Consider the following 19,545-nt stretch of genomic DNA (forward strand, 5'->3'; position numbering starts at 1 on the left):
TTTACACCTGAACTCACTTCCTTCCTTTTATTTTAACTCAGAATCGTGTATTTCCAAAGAGCATACAACTAAAACATAGTTCCATGAAATTGTTGTTGTTGAAACTATAGTTGTGTAAACTGGTTATGTTTGTAAGAGGAGAAAAGACAGAAGAGAAAGGTGGCTGTGAACTATGCACAGAAGAGACATTAATGAAAGTGCTGAGCCAGAGTTTTCATACTTTCAAGGATCCAGCAAAAATTTTGAAAAAAGTACTTGTCTTTGTAAATGTCCTCAAACTGCACTGAGGAGAATGGTTTATGGCTATAAAAAGCACTTTCAAAGGCTACTATTTAGCAGCACTAAAGTGTCAGATAAGAAATACATAAAGGGCCTAAAAGTGACAGACAGTCATTTGTGAAGGAAGTTTGTTGTTTTAAATCCAGCTGATGACCTGCATCTCGAACATCAGACAGCACAGGCCGAAGGGAGTTGTCACTGTCACAACAATAAAGATCTTTACTGACAAGCTGGAGTGTGTACTGGCTACTGTTTTCTCATCCAACTTAACCCCCCAGTGAAAGAGACAGGACCTACCAGCCGTGTGTCCACAACCTAATCTCCAGCCATCAAGGACACAAAAACTAAAGCAAACAGTGGAGGCTGGGTAGAGTGGAGGATTGTCCGGGTGGTCCTATTTCAAACGGACAGTAATGAAGGCAAATAGACCGGCTTGTATGTTGGATTCTTATTTGTAATATAAGTTGTTGGGTTTTTTTTATTTTCTTTTGTCGTAATAAAACAGGAGGAAGTGTGAAATAAGACCTTGGACGCATGTTAGAGGAAATGGCAGTTTTTTGTAAAGTATCAGATTGCCACATCCTATAATAGATATTTAAACAACACCTGCCTTTGTTACCCTTTTATCTTTCCACTTTTGTATCGAATTGTCTTTGATGCAACATATGTGTTTCCAGGTTTGGCTCGTTATTCAAGCTCAAGTGCCTTAAATTTGTGCTATAAGAGAAATGGATTCTTGGAACATGCAGAAGTGAGGTGAAACATATTTCTTTTGAGGAGTAAGAAAACCTATATGTCAACTCACGTTTTTTCTTCTTAGCACACTAACCAGCTAGCCACGGACCGTCTCGTCACTTTCAGATAGTGACTCACTTTACCCTTCAATCTGCCCTGAAGATGTAGCATTACTCAGAGGGCGTATTATATCGTATCGTATCTTGTCTTGGAAACCAAACAATGGCCAAAGCTATTGTCAAGCGACAATCACCACCACCTGCTCCCAGCAAGAAACCATTTTCTTCAGCAGATAAAACTTATAAAAATAGCTCCTTAAATGATAATGCAAATGACTAAAAATCTATTTGATAATTGCTTCAATAGTATGCCGAGCAACTCGTTCAATTTGCCTGGACAGAGACAGTAAAACAATTCTGTTTTTAGTTAAATGCTGATTTACTATATATAAATATATTTACTGATTTACAAGCTACAGCCTCAAGATGACCATAAGGTTCTCAGCTGTTTGTGTGTGTGTATATAAATAAAGTTATTGTGACAGGGAAAGGCCTGGAAACTTTAACTGAGTGTTGGATTGAACTAAGAGAGGCCTTGTTTTCTCCTCTGCTTAGTCCAGTCCAATTCATTTCCATAGAGCTACACAATCCCCCTGAGACACTGATGTTTATTACTTAAGAAAGAGTTTCACAATTTTAACCATTTTGTCACCAAGGACTTATGTGACTCGCTTCCCTCCACAAACAATCATTTGTTCATAATTTGTTTGTTAATTCCGTTGTAAGTTTAAAAGAGGTTTAACCGTAGTTCAAACACTCTTTGTATTGGGTAATTAGAGCACATGGGATGGCAAAGGGGACAGGGAATGACGTTTGCCTCCTGTCTGATGTTTCAGGCTAGAATGTGCTGATTAGATCAGCGCGTGGTCTGACAGATGGAAAAAGACCACAGTCTTTAAATGGACGGGCCTGAGTTATATTTGGAAACATATCCTTTTAGTAGGTACTGAGAGCAGGTAGAAGGGTGGTGCGGGGTCACCAGGATCCACCAGAGAGTGAGCCTCGTGGTTGGATGTCAGCCAAACAGTTTAACATCTGTGGTGGGAGGTGCCTTCATTCCTGCTCTCGTGTTTGTGTCGGCCATGCAGACTAAAGGAAACACAGCCTTATCTATAAAGTCTCAACATAGTAATCACACACTGTGAGAAGTTTATGCCAAAAGAGATTCATGATCAGTTTTGGTTAGCTACTGAAAGTACCAAATAACATAAGGGATTACAGTAATGTCAAAATAAGTATACATTATGGTTACATATTCCAGTAACACTCCATTTTTGTTTTATTTGTCATTGATTATTTCAAATATCATATGTGTTGTTGTTCTTTTCTAATCTTTTCTTTATATTTTCTAAAAATGTTGAGTGTCACACTATGATAAAGTTTGGCGGCTCACAAGAGACCCAAGAGAGAACAGTAGACTGCAGAGATGAGAGATGTCCTGACTTTTAATATCTAGTGTGAGTCAAACTCCAAGAACGCACAACCCTAACTGTCCCATAATGCAGCTCAAAAGTGTCTTTCATTAGACCCCTGTCGCCTAAATGCCCGTTTCTTTCAGAACCCCCCAATTTGTTATGTACACTCTCTGTTGAAAATGTTAAGTCTCAAACCCAGACCAAGATAACTGTTATGAGATCATAAGGATTATTTTCTCACATTTTAGAAAACATTAAGCAACTGTTTTCACTTGCTGAGTAACACCCCTCAAGATAAGATATCATACAAACTTAATTATCAGAACATTTTCACATTAGTTCCTCTTATTCTTACTGCAGGATATCCCACAAAAAGGTCTGCACTTACACTAAACTCAGAGATCAAGACTGCTCCTGACCCCCTCTGGACAAAGAGTAAAAAATGGCAGTATTACAGTATTATAAAAATAAGAAACTTATTACCTTACAGAGGGAATTGCATGGACGTACAAAACAATTTAAAGCCAAATTTGATTTAAATGAAGCCTTCTTGGAATAACAGCTTAACTGTCTGGGTTTAGGTTATATGACACTTAACACTATCACCATCAAGATGAGCTATAAGATTCCTTTTACAAATCCAATTCAGTTTTGTTGCCATGATTACAATCAAAAACAATGATCATGAAATATATTTAGAAGCCATATCTAAGCGGGCTTCAGAACAAGCATCTCCAATGTGTGACTTGTTAACATACAGTAAATGATAGGATTATAATCTTTTATAATCGTTTTGGATGGTTTTGATATTGATCTGTAGTCTTAGAGTTGCCGATCATAATTAATATATTGTGCAGGGAAAAAAAGAAGAAATGACATTGTGGTACATCCACATTTGGATTTTGTCTCACTGTACACAAAAAGCTGTGGTGTAGTACTGTATTATGATAACTAGTTGTTAATTAATTAATTATTTCTTTTTTTCATAGCTGAGCATAGAATATTCAGTGAGGTGAACCATTTTAAACAGCATCAAACCATAAGAAGTTATTGAATGTCTCATTATCAGCTTTGCTCTGCAGGTCAACTTTATAAACATCCTGTCACATCCATTACCTTGCTGTGAGATCAAATAGATGTAATGTCTACAGAGACACCTGCTGACAAGACTGTCATTCATGTAGATCGCACAAGACAGATAGCATCTGTGGTTTTTCTACTTCTCTATAAGAGATGCAGTTTACTAGTCTAGTATTAGCAATACCACTCTGCCATCATTACACAAGGACCTCTACCGCGTCTTTGAGCAAAGACAACACTCAAATTAGTAGCTTTCCTGATAAACCTGTGTGCCTGAAGAAGGGAAGAAGATGAAGCTAAAACTTTTCATCCTTAGCACTTTGCAGTATTTGCTTTTAACCAGTCAAGGCGAAGGACAGATTCAGGTAAGGCATTGAACTGATATTCGATTTTTATATCTAAATTTATTAAATTTATTATAAAGATATGTGATTCTGTTGTTTAAAGAGAGGTATACGCACATACAATAACACAACAGTTCTTAAATTGTCTAGGAAGCAATATTCAACTTTTTCAGATAAGTTTTTTTCTTTAACATCAAATTCCAAATTATTAAAGCTGCATTAAACTGATCAGTAAGACACTGTAGTGGTAATGGTTGTAGGACTTCACCACTAGTGTCAGTCAGTAAGCTGCACTGCGTTCATCTAAATTTCCTCTTTTAAAATAATAGTTTCACATTTCAGTAAATATACTTATTCACATTCTTGCCAAGAGTACGATGAGAAGATACCACCCTCACGTCTCTCCAGTTCTGTGGGGAGTTATGAGTGGGTCTATAGAGTTCCACAGAGGTGACGGATGTGATTTTTCCATTGGCTTTTGGTAGGCTAGCTCTTAGCATAATCATTATGCGATATTAAGCTAACAAGCTGCTGGCTTCAGTGTCATATGTGAAAAACAGATATGAGTGGTATCAACTTTTCATTGAACGCTGAGCAAGAAAGAGACTATGCATTTTTCCTGGAAGTATTTTTCTAATTTCCCTGACAGCTTTTCTTTTCTGTGCCACTAATCCAACATTGAACATTTACAATACTTCTGCTATTTCTTCTGCAATTTGCACAAATTTTGATTCTTCTTTTTTTTTTTTTTTTTTTAGGCGTCGGAACCTGCCTTCGACCTAGATCAATTCCTCAGTTTATACAATTCTACATTTCTGCTAGATGACGATGGACCATCTTCTGCTCCTTGCCACGTGAATGTGCCTGGATTTAGTGGCCTGGGCTTGACGATCACCTATATCATTGTGTTTGTCTTCAGCATGGTAGGCAACAGCATAGTTGTCTATGTGGTTTGCTGTATGAAGCAAGGCCGAGCCAGCACAGATATCTACTTGATGCACCTGGCAGTGGCTGACCTCCTCTTCTGTCTTACACTTCCATTCTGGGCTGTTGATGTTCATTCAGGTTGGATCTTTGGCAACTTCATGTGCAAACTCCTGTCAGGCTTTCAGGAGGCATCAGTATACAGTGGTGTCTTCCTGCTTGCATGCATCAGCGTGGACCGTTACTTTGCCATTGTGAGAGCTACACGTATCCTGTCATCCCACCACCTGTTGGTCAAAGTGGTGTGTGGCGTGGTGTGGCTGGTGGCTGGATTACTGTCCTTACCTGTGGCAATTCAGAGGGAGAGCTTTGCTGCTGAAGATCTGGGTCAGACCATTTGCTTTGAAAATCTCACCGGTAATAGCGGTGACCAATGGCGTGTCAGCATGCGTATTCTGCGCCATACCATGGGCTTTTTCCTGCCACTGGTGGTGATGACTGTCTGCTACAGCTGGACTGTGGTGACGCTGTTTCACACACGGAGTCAACAAAAGCACAAAGCCATGCGCGTCATCCTGGCAGTGGTCTTAGCTTTTATCCTGTGCTGGCTGCCTTATAACGTTACTGTACTGATTGACACACTCATACAGGGTGGATCAAGTGAAGTGTGTGACACTCGCTACAGAGTGGAGGTGATGCTAAATGTGACCCAAGTGTTGGCCTTCACGCACTGTGCAGTGAATCCAGTGCTGTACGCCTTCATTGGGGAGAAGTTCCGCAACCAGCTGCTCTTAGCTCTGTACAAACATGGCCTCATCAGTAAGAGACTCCTGATGGCCTACAGAAAAAGCTCTGTCAGTAGTGTAGGCAGCATCAGATCTAGAAACACCTCTATTACGATGTAAATAACTCCAGATGGATGCCTATGTATAGCCTTGGGTGGTGGTCATTTTTATTTACCCCTGCAATTAGACAAATGAAGAAAGTGTAAACCAAGTGGTTTATTATAAGACATGTAGAATAACAACTGAAAAGAATAAGAAAATTCAAGAGAACTAATAAATGTAAGTGTTGGCTTTATTTTTCAAAATCTGAAATGAGTTCCACATTGATTTGAAGAGTCGTCAATGGAGGAACACATGACGCAGAGATTTCATTGTTTATGAATGTTTTACAGCCTTTTAAGCCCTTTAATGATGTAATTCAATTGTGGGCACGACTGAAGAGCCATCTTCTTATTTTGCAGTCTTCTAATTTGAACATTGTGAGTGAGTTTTTTCCTTTTGTTATGCAAGACAGAGAGAGAGAAGTGAGAGAAGACAAAAGTTTCTTGTAATCAGATATCTTAATCTTTCAAACAGGAAGAGGTGATGAAATCAGTTTTCCTTTTCAAAAACAAAGTACAGTGTTTTTGATGATGGATGTTCACTGAGGCAGAACTCTTGTGTCTGTTCAAACTACTGGTTCAGGAAACATAACTGTATTCTTTGTAATAAATGCTGAAATCTTAAAATCCTGTATTTTTTTAATTGTGCAGCAACTTTCATTTGATATCAAGCTATGGCAAATAAGATTTACTTTATCTGTCTTTTTATTTGAATATGTATGTTGATCACTTAAATGTGTGTACTATGTGCAGGTAGCACATGTAGATATGATGTGTGTGTGTGTGTGTGTGTGTGCGCACCTGCATGGGTGGCTCTGTGGCTGACGTAAAGGAGAAGAGGGGAGACTGTGGCTTCATGATAAATTCTGCAGAAGCAATGGTTGCAAAACAAAATGACATGCAAAGGATCGGAGGTTTTCATGTGCTTTGATCACATGAAACGTGTTAGTATTATCTTTTTTCACAGTCATTTATGCAAAAAAAAAATTTGTGAAAAGCAAAAGTGCAGTTTTAATATTCTGGTTTAGTTTAATGTGGCTTATCCTGTGATTGCCTTATAATAAATCTTTAAAACGAAACCATGTGTGTTCTCCTATATTTGTCCTTTCCTTAGTTTGTACAGGACTTAATTTCTTCATTCATTAAAATACTCCCACTATTTATGTATTAGGACAGTCTAATTAAGGAACAAGCAATAAGTAAAAAAAACTTTTTGTTTTTTTAACACTCCCTCAACATCCAAAATGATGACAGAAACATGTTTCAAACCAAAAACCTTGAAAATTAATTGTTATGTAAAACTAAAACATTATTAAATGTTTTCTAACATTGTGGAATGTTTTTTTCGTACTTACAAAAATATTGAAGAGGTCTGCTTAAGAGGAAAAAAAAGAGAAAGAAACAGAGGAAGTACAATATTTAGTGAACATATTTTTACCATCATGTTCTTGTCTGACAATTGACTTTTGTTTCTGATATTTTATGTGTGATTTTTTTATGTTGTGCCTGCATGTTCTATATTTATTATTATCATTATACAATATTACAATAATTACAGTATTACTGAAAAAAGTTACATTGCCACTTATCTCCCTTGATCCCTCTGATCTTATAATATGAACATGTCGATGACAAGACAGCATTAACTCTTATTGATTCATTTAAAGCTGCATGAATGATGTTCTCACAACAAAACCATATCAGGCTTATTTAAAAAAAATAAAAAAAAACTCCAGGTACATCACTGTATATGTTATATGAAGTGATCCCATATCATAAGATGTGGGCCTTCTGCCAGAAGATGGAGCCGTTTCCCACAAAATCATTCAGTTAGTGAATCACTGAACTTGTTAAGAATGGAAAAACAAGCTGCATAGCTCCATTAACTTTAAGCAGAGTACGAAGTAGCCAGAATAACTGAAAACAAGTGTAAGGACAGTGATGGAAGAAGTAAGCTATTCAGGAAGGCCTTTTTGACAGAACACATTTTGACATGTTATTTAGAAAGTAGGAAAAGCACAGGTCTAAATATTAAAAGATTTATGGCTGAATTCTATGTAGCTGCTTTGCTGTCCGGGTGCTGCTATTGTGCATGAGTTTGTTACACCAGTGGTAAAGATAGAAATTACAAGTAAAATGGTCCTCTAGTAATGGGTAAACAGTTACTTAAGTCAGTATTGTTAGGAAAACGTATTAAAAATAAAAGTACTTAATTCAGATCGCGCCTGTGCATGCTGTGCCTGGAATATAATTGGATTATGATGCAAGTAGCATTTTACTATTGTAGCTGGCCTAGGGTCTGGAGCTAATTTTAACTAGGCCTACTTATTATGCTGTTGTAGTTACTAGCTACAGTACCCAGTTACCCAACAGTAGTACTTGAATAGTACAGTAACCTACGGTATTTTACATATTTACTTAAGTAAATGTACTTAGTTACTTGTTACTACCACGGTTGTTTGTGAATGTTCACTTTTAGTATTCTTCTCTTCCCCCAAGAATATTCCAATTAATAGTAAGCGTACATGGTACATGGATTATAAGGTGTCATGCTTATCCCTACTGCATCACACAGCACTGCATGTAACTCTTACCCTAAATGAAGTTTTAAAAAAAACTGGCTTTACCTTAGTGGGCGTGCTCCAGCCCCTACGTAGGTGGATATCATGTTACCATGGTAACAACATAGTCACAGCTCGTCTGTTGACTCTCTGCAGAAGCTAATTGCCTGTGTATAAACTGCGTTAAAGTGGCCTGTTTTTTATTTATTAACCACGGAGCTAGAGCGCTTACTTCAGGACCGTTAAGGTAATCTCGATGTATAATGATGGATGATATTCTTGTACCAACATTTAAGATTATCCTCTTAGCAGAAAAGGTAACGTTAGCGGTAAGAGCTACAAAAAGATACATAGCATGTTGCTCGAATGATGCAGTGATGCTTCCGTTTTCTTTTCAAAATAAAATCCAGGTATTGTTACTGAAGAGCAAATAGGTCCGTCTTCAAAGTTGAGAGTTGCAATTTGATATCCTGTAACATTTACTCTATTAAAATCTGTTAAACAACTTACATATGTGGTTTTGCTAAATGTAATTACTTTTGTCATTAAGTAACACTTTTAACATAGACATGTATACTATGTACGTATGTGTATCACATACACACACGTATGTTTTAACACAAAAAAATATTTTGTTCAACATTTCCTGCTGTGATTTTGAATGTGAATCCCTGACACCGGAAGTCTTAATGCAAGAAACAGCGATAACTTACTATGTAATCCTTAGCCATGTTTCTATCACGAGTTAACTAATTATTAATGTTCTAACAGTATGTGCTAATTACTGCTGGGTAACAGTGTCTATAGGTGGAGGTAGGCTTAAAGGCACACAGAAAATTATGATTAGTTTTCACGTATGAGCTAACTAACGTTATCGCAGTCTGTTAGCTAACAGTAGCCTTTAGCCATGCTTTTGCTTCGACATTCAGTATTGCAGTTGTTCTGTTGTTAGAGTCCAGCAGATTCATAGGAAGTTAGGATGTCCAGTGATCTTGCTGGCGTGTGGGAGGTGGCGCTGAGTGATGGGGTCCACAGGATAGAGTTTGAACATGGCACGACCACTGGAAAGAGGGTCATCTACGTTGATGGAAAGGTATGAACCATGATCTTAAGTAATGGTATAGCCAGTAAAGAGACAAAACGCATTATATAACCTGACCCCCTATATGATTCGTTTTTCATTACAACGTCAGTTTTAGCAGGGTTTGTTAATTTCTAGTTTCACCCCATGCTACAGGAGATACTTAGACGGGACTGGATGTTTAAACTCGTGGGGAAGGAGGCATTCAATGTGGGCAAGTCAGACACCAAAGCAACCATCAATATCGATGCAGTCAGTGGTTTTGCCTACGAGTACACCCTGGAGATCAACGGGAAGAGCTTGAAGAAGTACATGGAGAACAGATCAAAGGTCACCAGCACCTGGGTACTCAACTTGGATGGTACTGACTGCAGGGTGGTCCTGGGTGAGTTCCTCTGTATATTATTCACCTACTGTCTCAATCATTGTATCTGTTATTCTGACATCTGATTATTACAATGTCTTTTTTTCATATAGCCGAACCATATTTCCAATACTCAGCTCTACCAAGTAGTACTCCAAGAGAGTCACCCAAAGTACTGTAAAAGTAAATCCACCAGTGTCTGAGTGTCATTCATATAATCAATCAGGACAGATCTTGGATTTTTATTAAGCATTGTATGATTTCTGCCCTTTCAGAACTACCCACTAATATTATGTCAGAGCTGAGGCTAAGCTCTTTAACTGCTATAAGCCCCACGCCATCTTCAGCCAACTCTGTCATCTGGGCAAGTTAATCCTTCTTATACTTACACTGCTTACAGTTGATCAGGCGGCAAACCACCTGAAGCATGTACAGCACATACTGTACATTAGTTTGCAGTAATGATCTATAAATCTGAGCATGAACTACTCAAACTCAGACCAACAACATTCAAATTAACCTTTCACACATGAACAAATAACATCTGACCTTCAGAAGCTGAAGAAAATGCATTTTAAGTTGTCAAAAGCTGTGATGAGGAATACTTTTTATCATATAAACATAATTTGAGAACCCACACACAGCCCACACTTTTCACTAACAAAGGACCATCCTTGAACAAAAGTCACATATATTAATAAATGAAAGGAGGTTTTACTCAGCCATAGTCATTCCCTAATAAATTATAAGGACCAAGATTTTAAAAAATCAGCTACCTAGACAAAAATATAACTACAGTTTTTAAATACATTCATAAATAAAGGTTTTGCTCCACAAATTACAGTCACAAATATTGTGCGTTTACAGAGACAATTAAGGAAATATCATAAATAGTAGGTTGAAGGTAAAAGGTAAAGTATGGTCTCTCTTTCAATAGAATGGCTTCTTAAAACACCTTCCATGAATTGAAATACTGCAAACCAAATTTAATTTAAAGATCTACACAAATACAAATGTGTGAATCATTCAATAATAACTTCCCAGGGAAATCCTCAACAATAGATTTGGTTGCTCTTAGAAAGCCATTGAAATCTATTTATGTTCTTCTGTATGGACTCAAAGTAGGATCAAAAAGATTTTGATTTTGTTTGCAGTTGTTAAACAGAGCAGAAACCACTCAGGGCATTTATATCTTGCTTCTTGTTTTAGGGAACCAAAATATGATCTGACAAACCCGAACATTCTCACACCAACACCCAAGAGCATTCAAAACATACAACAAATCAAAGCTGGCTGCACACATACTACAACTTGTTAAGCAGGTTTTAACTGGCAGTCACATCACATACTTTCATCACCCAATAGTTAGATGTTTCACTGATTCTGCGTGTTTCCTCTCTTTTAGAGAAAGACACTATGGATATTTGGTGTAATGGACAAAAGATTGAAACTGCAGTAAGTAAGATACCAGTTACTTTTTCATGTCTATATATGGATTTGTTATTTAGTAAAGGGATACACCACCCAATTTAAGAAGTCCCTGTGTAAATCAAAATCAACAATTGTAAATTGCTGTCTTCTAAAGTCAGAAACCAAAGTAGTATGTTGGTCCACAACTGATAATTCTACCAAACACTAAATCCTTTATGGGTAGAAAGCCTCAAACACCTTGTGGTTCTGTAGTTGTCTGCATATAGAGTGGCTCCAGTGCTGTCAACAAGGAAATGAGTGATTGCTTTCTTTGCCCACATGTCTGTCTGACTTGCGCCTGCAGGGGGAGTTCGTGGATGATGGAACAGAGACACATTTCACACTTGGAGACCACAACTGCTGTGTTAAGGCTGTGAGCAGTGGGAAGAGACGAGATGGGATCATTCACACGTTGCTTGTGGACGGCACAGAAATAGCTGAATGCACAGAGTGACTGTGTACGTGCGTTTACATTTGTATGGAAGCAGGAGGTCTGGTATGTATGTGTGAATCTTAGTGTCTGTAAAACTGAGGGAGGGTGTGGACTTGAGGAATGTCATTTAAAGCTGTCGCAGTGAGGGACCAACTGACATAAATGTTCGCTCCTATCCTTTGAAGGCCATTCTGTGGAGGGTATATATGCCATATTGGTAAAGGCTGCAGGCTGTGACTAATACTGTGACAGTTATAGAGAGGACCTACTGTCTGAGCAGTTGCAGAGGAGAAGTTGCAGCCGTATTTTCATCACAAAAAGGGATTGACTCTCTCAAAATGAAACCTCACTGAAGAACTTTTTTGAGTTGTAAATTGAAACTTTATATTGATATAAATACTATAAACTTCAGTTATATTATCAATAGTGGAGGCCAGATGTGCCATACTTGTCTCATTCAACCTGGCTCAGTTTGCTCTCCGGTGTTTAATATGAACAGCAGGTCCTCTGTTACACATGCACTGCACCTGTTTTCATTTTAGAGAACAGATGCATGTACTTCTGTAATCCCCAGACTCAACCTGTTCTCTCTGCGCTTCATGCTCGCTTTCTTGTTTTTTTCTTTTTAATATTGCGCAGTAGGAGATTTAAATACCAGGGTACAAGATTATTCCTTGAACGTAGCATCATTCCAGTGAGCAGTGCCCTGAAGTGATTTTTGTTTAGTTCAATGTTGATGTATTAAATTGTCTTTGTTTGATTAGTCCAGCTACGTGATTTTATAGTGATATGTAATTAGCTTTAAGCAGACTGATGCAGGTGTGTCAAAACATCCTGGGGTTCATTGTCTGCATTGTCTTATTGGCTGTAACAGTTTCACAGACAATCATTCAGATGTCATATTATTACTGGTAGAGACATCACTTGCTGATGCTTTGGGGTCTCCCTGTTGTCCTTAGAGGTGTGTGAAATTCTGTCGTGCTGTCAAATCATTAGTATATTTTTCTTTGTGAAGGCCAGATGTTTTATATATTCATGGTTACATGTTAAGGATTGAAAATCTCTGCAGTGTATCTTCAATGTTTGTTTACATTTAGCAAAAAGAGGCATTCACTATTTATTGATCACCGGTGAAAACATTTTCCATAGTTTTGTTGTTTTAATCAATAATGATGATAATAATTAAAGCATAATTTGATTTAAACTCCACTCAGTTGTCAAGGTCTCCATGACAACTGAGTAATCTTCATCTGCTGATGACTGTGAGATGCAGCTCAAATCTACAGTGAAAGCTAGTAAATGGTCCTTGAGATAATATTTTTCAAGCCATTATATAACTTTCATTCTCAACAGACTGATTTCTAACAGTTGTGCTACCAAATCATTAAGAATATGAGACTTCATTTTATGTCTTTTATATGTCATGTATAAAAAGTGTTATATTTATACACATTTTCCATTTTGTTTTACTGTTATGGCACATGTTCGTACAAATATAAATTCTATTTAATTTCATTAAAACTGTATTGCTGATCAGGTTTTCTTGTTGACCTTCATGAAAGGATCCTTCAATATAAATTATTAGATAACAAAACTGGGCAGCCATGATTTGTGTTTGATATTCTGGTGAACTTACAAAAAGTTGTCAAAACAAACCATCTAGATTCATCAAAAAATTATAATAATAATAAGAAAATGAATCAAACTTTTTTTTAACTTTTTTTAATCAACAGAAGCATACCAATATCATCAGTTTCCCCTTCGTCATGGATTTGACAATCATTGTTTTATGAGCATTTTCCAATCAGGTTACAATTCTGTATTTGTAGTAGCACTGCAATGTACATCCCTCACCACCAACCAAAGCCTTTCACTGGCCATATGAAGGATTATATTATAATCATCACATAATCTGTTTTATGTCATATATATATATATATACATACATATATATATAACCATTATTAACATATGTTGTGTGTATTATGTCACTAAACTAATAAACAAACTTGAGACATACATACAAATGATTATACTACTGCTATTAATACCACTGCTGCTATGTAGAATATATGTTAATCACCAAAAAAGAACTTAAACAAAACATTCAAAACTTTTTTAAGATGCAGTTATGCAATGTTCAACATCATGAAAAACAAATCTGACATCTGTGATCCCTCTGTAATATTGTAGTACTGGTCTCATTCATATGGTTTCGAGGTGTAATGCTAACAGCCATTTCTTTATAATGCTGTGTAAATTCATTATCAATAAACACAGGAAAGAGAAGAAATCATTCTTCAGACCACCTTACAGGTGATAATGTATCTGGGCAGAGCCTGATAACTACTAAATATGACAGAGACATCAGATCCTCCGCTCACACTGTCATACATAATTAGGGGATCTTTTCCCACGGCAGGTGGCAGAATGAGACCTGGTTTACCAGGAGTGGAGTTTCCTGTCAGCACCTCGGCCTCCACGAAGTACAGATACTCCTCATTTTGATCCTTCCACACTTTCAAGGCGTTCTTCATTGTGCCAGCAAAGTAGATCCCCTCTCCATATTCTGGGTCTGTACACAAATGAACATGCAGAAAAAAAATTGTTGAATTGTGATTATGTCTTTTTTTTTTTTTTTTTTTACTATCCCTTCTTCTCATGTATCTGACCTCATATACATAAAGAAATAGGTTTCATTATCAAATGCAACATACCTGCAGGTGGTGCATACTCTGTACGGAATCCAATATGGCTAACCATACCACAGAACTGTGCAGGTATGCGCTGAAACATTCTTCGGGAAGTGTGGCACTGTAGCTGATTTTTCTTGAGATTGAACAGTGTCTCCAGGGCAGGGTTCTCAACTTTTTCCAACTAAATAGCATAAAATCATCATTAGTCAAGCAGGGGTGGAAAAAAAAGACACTTCTTGTTACACATACTGTACCTTCGTCATACGCAGCCTGTCCTTTTTGAATTCAGATACTCTGTCGGAGAATGTATGGCTGACGTCATCTACTTTCATAGTCTTTCTTTCGAAGGACACATTCTTGGTCGACATTAGAAGCATGTCCTGCTCTTCTTCTTTGACAAATTCCCTCTGTATGTTGCAGAGCATGGCCTCCACCTGAAACCCAGCTACCACAACATCTTCATGTGACCCGTTCACAGTTATTTCTGCTTGACCTTTCTTGAAAGACTCCTCAAAGAAGATGTTGTTTTGGGCTAGACGGGACAGCTGGAGATATTCTTGCTTGCCGAAGTGCAGGATGAAGTTGTTACGGATAGTGACAGAGCCAGAGGATTTGAGAAAGCCACTGAGCCATCGTTCAGCCTCTCGGGTTGTTTCATCAGAGCCTGAGAGGCCGATCTGTGGAGTGGGAGGTTTGCTTTCATGGAACTCGTCCCTGTGCTCAGGAGCTGATGGAGAGGACATAAAGACGACAATCACTGCCACACTGTAGGATCACTGTTACTGTTATTTTAAAATAACTTCAGAAACAGGTTTAGTTAAACATGCAGTTCTATTATGCAAATATTTTTTATATTAGTTGTCCTACATTAGCTTTATTGGGGTTTTTTTTTGTGTGTTTGTGTGTTCAAGTGAACATATTTCTGAAATATTTTTTTGTCATTGTTCCCTTTTTTTCATTAATGGAAGTCATGCAATTAGAAGCAGGGGGATTTGAACACACTCATTGTTGGTGTACTTAAGAACAGTCCCAGATCTGGAATTTTAAAGTCAGATTACAATGGAATATAAATGTAGCTGCTTCCTGAATCAGGCCCTTTTCTTCAGGTCTGCCGCTGCGCAGGACTGTATTATCACACCATAATAACAAAACCTTGACATAAGTCAGTGGTGATAAAATGATCTCTGTAAGGAATTCCCTTTCTCTAAGAAGTGTCACGATTCTGTTCTCGTAGATTAATGAATCTAATGGAAAATAATAACACCCACACATAGGAAAAGTTTTAAAGGCGTTAATTACTGCCATTATAGTCAATGCAATTCTGCCAATAGTATGTGGTGGTCCATCATAATCAACTCCCAATCAAATACTTGCATTACACCTTTAATGCGTACATTTGATGTGTACATTTAATATTAGTGGAAATTTTGTGTTGTTACCCTGTGTAAAGCCAGGATGAGATACTGTTTTCTGGAGAGTTTTCATTTGTTCCTCAAAAGCCTGCAAAGAGAAGGTCATTAATATATTTCTTTCTTCTTCTCTATTAGATAATTCACAAAGAATAAATTACATTATACTTTGTGAATTGTCTAATTGGCAACTGAACTTTCTTCAGCAGGTGTAGGGAGTGTCTTTAAACACATAACCACATTCCACCTTACAGATAGATATTACAGAATGATATTCAATTTAAACATCACTGGTTTCAGATATAATAACTAACTTTAACCAACCTGATCACGATTATAGAAATTTCATTCAAAGTGTCACCTTTAAAGTCAATAATTAGCACACATTCTTCAATCTTTTAACTGAGTCTCATCATTATTCCTCTGTCGCTGTTGTTGTTGTTTAGCATTTTGTTTTTTATTCATAACTGTTTAGCTTTCTATTATGTTCACTGTCGAGGTGTCTCTATTTGAGCCACCTACTAAAGACACCCATGGCTTGTATGGTAATATTGTAATTTCATGACAGCATTTTTGCAGTACAACCTTAAATGTGTCGTTGTCAGAGTGAAGTATGACAAAATGAACTTCCATCATAGTTGGGGCCTTCCACTTGCAGGCAAAGTCAGCCACGGCATTTGACATGATCTGGGCAGCTTCACTTTTACTGAAACTGAGGGCTCCTGTGCCGATGGCGGGAAAGGCAATTGACTTGTGTTGACTGGCAGCTGCATTCCATAAGCATTCCAATACTGAATTGAAAAGGACCTGTAATGAATGAATACACAGACAGAGACATAGACAAATACAAGTTCTTATTACAGTACAACCTTAACAGTTTATATACGGTTTATCAATGTTTTCTCTCTCAACTCTCTTTGGGTTCTTCTATTTTTCATTTTGCAATGAGCTGTTTTTAATGCTACTTAGAATACGTATCGTAAGACAAATTCAAACTAATAAACTCTTGCGAACTGTGATACAATATATTTTTTAGATGTGACACTTTTAACATAAAGTAGCTAATTTACACATTTAGATATATCAGATAATTAATATTTATGTATTTAATATACATATATATATATTCCCCTTTTACTCAGATGCCCAATAAGCCTTAAACTCATAAAGTACCTGTCCTTTTCCAGTGCAAAAAGTGTGATACACCTCTTTACATTGCAGGTGGTAGCCTTTGGTGGTGATGATGTTTCCTTTTTGATAGGAACCATAAATCTCATGTTGCATTCCACTACCAGCTTTCGACAATAAAGCGTTGGAGATTTGACCAACACTCAAGTCTCGGTTTGATGATGCAGTGTTTACAATGACATCCGTCTGAGAGGATACAAAAACATGAATGAGAAGAAGACAGCCTATTAGTATTTACTCAGAAGCCCTGGAAATATGAAAATTACCCTGTTGGAGGTCAATACACAAAAAAAACAAACATTTGACTTGGAATACCTGTTAACATAGTGTTTAAATACAAAAATAAATGTTTATACAAGCAACAATTCACATTAAAATTCATAAATGCATACTACATAATAAAACACATATATAAACACACATATAAAAACACTAAATAATGAAGACACATTGCAGATTCTTACCTGCTGTTCCTCAATTCTTCCCCTCTTCAGTGTCAGACGGACATTTCCAATCTGGACATCATGTCTCGAGGTTTTGGCAGCTGTTGCCTGGCTGTACGTCATGGGCGTTTGGGAGACTAGTATGTGACGGCAGGCCCTCTCCATTTCCTGAACCGAAGGGTCGTCATTGTTCACAAGCATGATCTCTTCAGGAAGATAATCTCCAGAGGAAGCGTAGTTGCAGTAATCTTTCACAGTTGACACTATGATCTCTGCACATAGTGGCAGGGGGAAGTTGAACAGACCTGAACTTATTGCAGGAATGGCAACAGTCTTCAGACGATGATCCCTAACTCTGGCAAGAATGCTCCTGATGGCCCTCTTCAACTGTGGTTCAGCCTGTTGAACTAAATGCCTAGGGGGGTTTCTTTTTAGTTGTGGACCCACAGCATGAATTATCTTCTTGCATGGTAGTGACCATGCATCACTGATGATAGCATCTCCTGTTTTCAAGGGTCCATTCCGTTTGATATAATCATTACTTTCTTTCCGGATTTGAGGACCACCAGCATGGGACAGAGCTGCAGCGAGGCCGCCACAATGCTCAAGATCGGTATTTGCAGCATTCACAACAGCATCCACCTGAAAATTGGTGAGATCAGCCTTCCACACAGACACTGTAACACCTGAACGCAGCGTAGCAGCAAATCTTTTCACTGGGACAATGGTTGGCCTTCTCTGCTGAAAAGTCAGACCTCTTTCAAAATCCACACCCTCGATGGTGGCCACACATCCAAATTTGCTTTCAAGGACATCACTCAGAGCAGGCCCACATTTCTTCACAATGTTGAATGCAGACCCATCAAGAGGAAAATCTAAGTGGCTGGCCATGGTTCCTAAACAGAGCTATAGAAAAATGTTGTGTAAGTAAATCATACAACAGTACCAGTGTCCGGTTAAGATATTTGACACTTAGCGTTATCACACCTCAAACATCATGAATACACCTGTTGAGTTTAACAGTGGTTCAAGGAAAGAAACACAAATTAATGACTGACTGCACCTTTACATGCTCTAGAAATATTTTCAGCTGAATATGTAAATAACTGTTGGATTGTTGAGGCACCAATTGGAAATGGGACAATCAATCGAACTGGGAGAACTTTATTTAATACATGAAAGAGTAGTGATTTGATTTGTCGTCAAATATAAACACAAACAAATTACATTATTTCATCCCATTCAAAAATCAGTCTCTTATAAGTCTATATCTTTTTTTATATTTAATACACAAATTAATTTCATAAGATTGGCAGTGTTATCATGTCTGAAATATCTTCCTATGCATTACAAAATAACTTAAAACCTTTACCTGCAGGTGGCCCCCACAGTACTTTTCCATAGTAGATACAAGTGCTGTTTCTTTTCACTCCAGAGGAGGGAGACAGAGACCGCTAATGTGCTTAGTACACTACATGGCAGTACAATGAAGTTGCATGTTTTTGTAAAAATGTATTGTTTTGGGAAACTGTCTAGAAATAAAACAAAACTGTTCAGAACTCAATTACGATATGCTTTACGAGCTATAACTTTGCATTTGCGCATCAGTGGTCCGACATTTTTATCTTATCTTTTATCGCTAGCCATAATTTCACAACTTACTTCTGGCAAATATCTAGTTAGAATTGTGTCAGTTTCACTGTTTCTAAGTTGCTTTTGACTGATAGAGATGGTTCAATTCATGTAATAGTAAATAAAACCGCCATTTCTTTTTATTTTTTTTATTTTTATCTCGGTTGTTATACGACGTGTATCAGCGCGAGAGCAACCTAACGCACCACGTTTACGAGACAACAAAACAAACATCTGGATTCTAAGTTTAATTGTAATGTCAAGGTTTTGGATGTTTCCACGCTCATAATAATTTTAGCAAAGCATACGTTTAACTTTACAGACTAAAGAAAGAATAATGTGCTGACATGTTAAGATACTCACCCACTTGCAGCTGGAAAGTACCGAGGAGAGCAGAAAGTGAAAGACAGGGAAAGGGTGCGGACTCTCGGGATGTTAGCCAAATTTTGTACAGGTTTATCTTGATTTTTCTTTCATACGACGCCCATGAATACCTGTGTCCTGTCTGCAATTACAGCCCATTTTGCGTCGACACTTTATGGCTTT

General features: G+C 37.5%; 3 protein-coding genes across 4 annotated transcripts; 2 read left to right on the top strand and 1 right to left on the bottom strand.

Annotated features, from left to right (window-relative positions):
- The first annotated feature begins 3,693 nt into the window (after positions 1–3,693).
- cxcr2 (chemokine (C-X-C motif) receptor 2) lies at positions 3,694–6,808 on the top strand. The gene is made up of 2 exons (XM_056388730.1): positions 3,694–3,933; positions 4,671–6,808. The coding sequence occupies exons 1-2, from the start codon at positions 3,859–3,861 to the stop codon at positions 5,739–5,741; spliced, it is 1,146 nt and encodes a 381-aa protein (XP_056244705.1). The 5' UTR covers positions 3,694–3,858; the 3' UTR covers positions 5,742–6,808.
- A 1,574-nt stretch (positions 6,809–8,382) lies between these two features.
- On the top strand, positions 8,383–13,164 carry faima (Fas apoptotic inhibitory molecule a). 2 transcript variants are annotated; one of them, XM_056388731.1, is made up of 5 exons: positions 8,383–8,530; positions 9,236–9,376; positions 9,521–9,749; positions 11,134–11,183; positions 11,503–13,164. In XM_056388731.1, exons 2-5 carry the CDS (start codon positions 9,263–9,265, stop codon positions 11,650–11,652), a joined length of 543 nt encoding a protein of 180 aa, XP_056244706.1. In that variant the 5' UTR covers positions 8,383–8,530; positions 9,236–9,262; the 3' UTR covers positions 11,653–13,164. The 2 variants fall into 2 exon arrangements, with proteins under 2 accessions (XP_056244706.1, XP_056244707.1); XM_056388732.1 differs by lacking the exon at positions 8,383–8,530 and having other exon boundaries at positions 8,785–9,376.
- A 147-nt stretch (positions 13,165–13,311) lies between these two features.
- parp9 (poly(ADP-ribose) polymerase family member 9) lies at positions 13,312–19,502 on the bottom strand. Its single transcript, XM_056388729.1, has 8 exons — positions 19,363–19,502; positions 17,389–18,273; positions 16,910–17,110; positions 16,322–16,543; positions 15,767–15,827; positions 14,582–15,054; positions 14,349–14,508; positions 13,312–14,206 (listed from the first exon to the last, which is right to left on the bottom strand). Exons 2-8 carry the CDS (start codon positions 18,256–18,258, stop codon positions 13,932–13,934), a joined length of 2,262 nt encoding a protein of 753 aa, XP_056244704.1. The 5' UTR covers positions 18,259–18,273; positions 19,363–19,502; the 3' UTR covers positions 13,312–13,931.
- Positions 19,503–19,545: the final 43 nt, after the last annotated feature.

This window comes from Seriola aureovittata, chromosome 11 (assembly GCF_021018895.1).
Source record: "Seriola aureovittata isolate HTS-2021-v1 ecotype China chromosome 11, ASM2101889v1, whole genome shotgun sequence".
In the NCBI taxonomy this organism is placed as follows: domain Eukaryota; kingdom Metazoa; phylum Chordata; class Actinopteri; order Carangiformes; family Carangidae; genus Seriola; species Seriola aureovittata.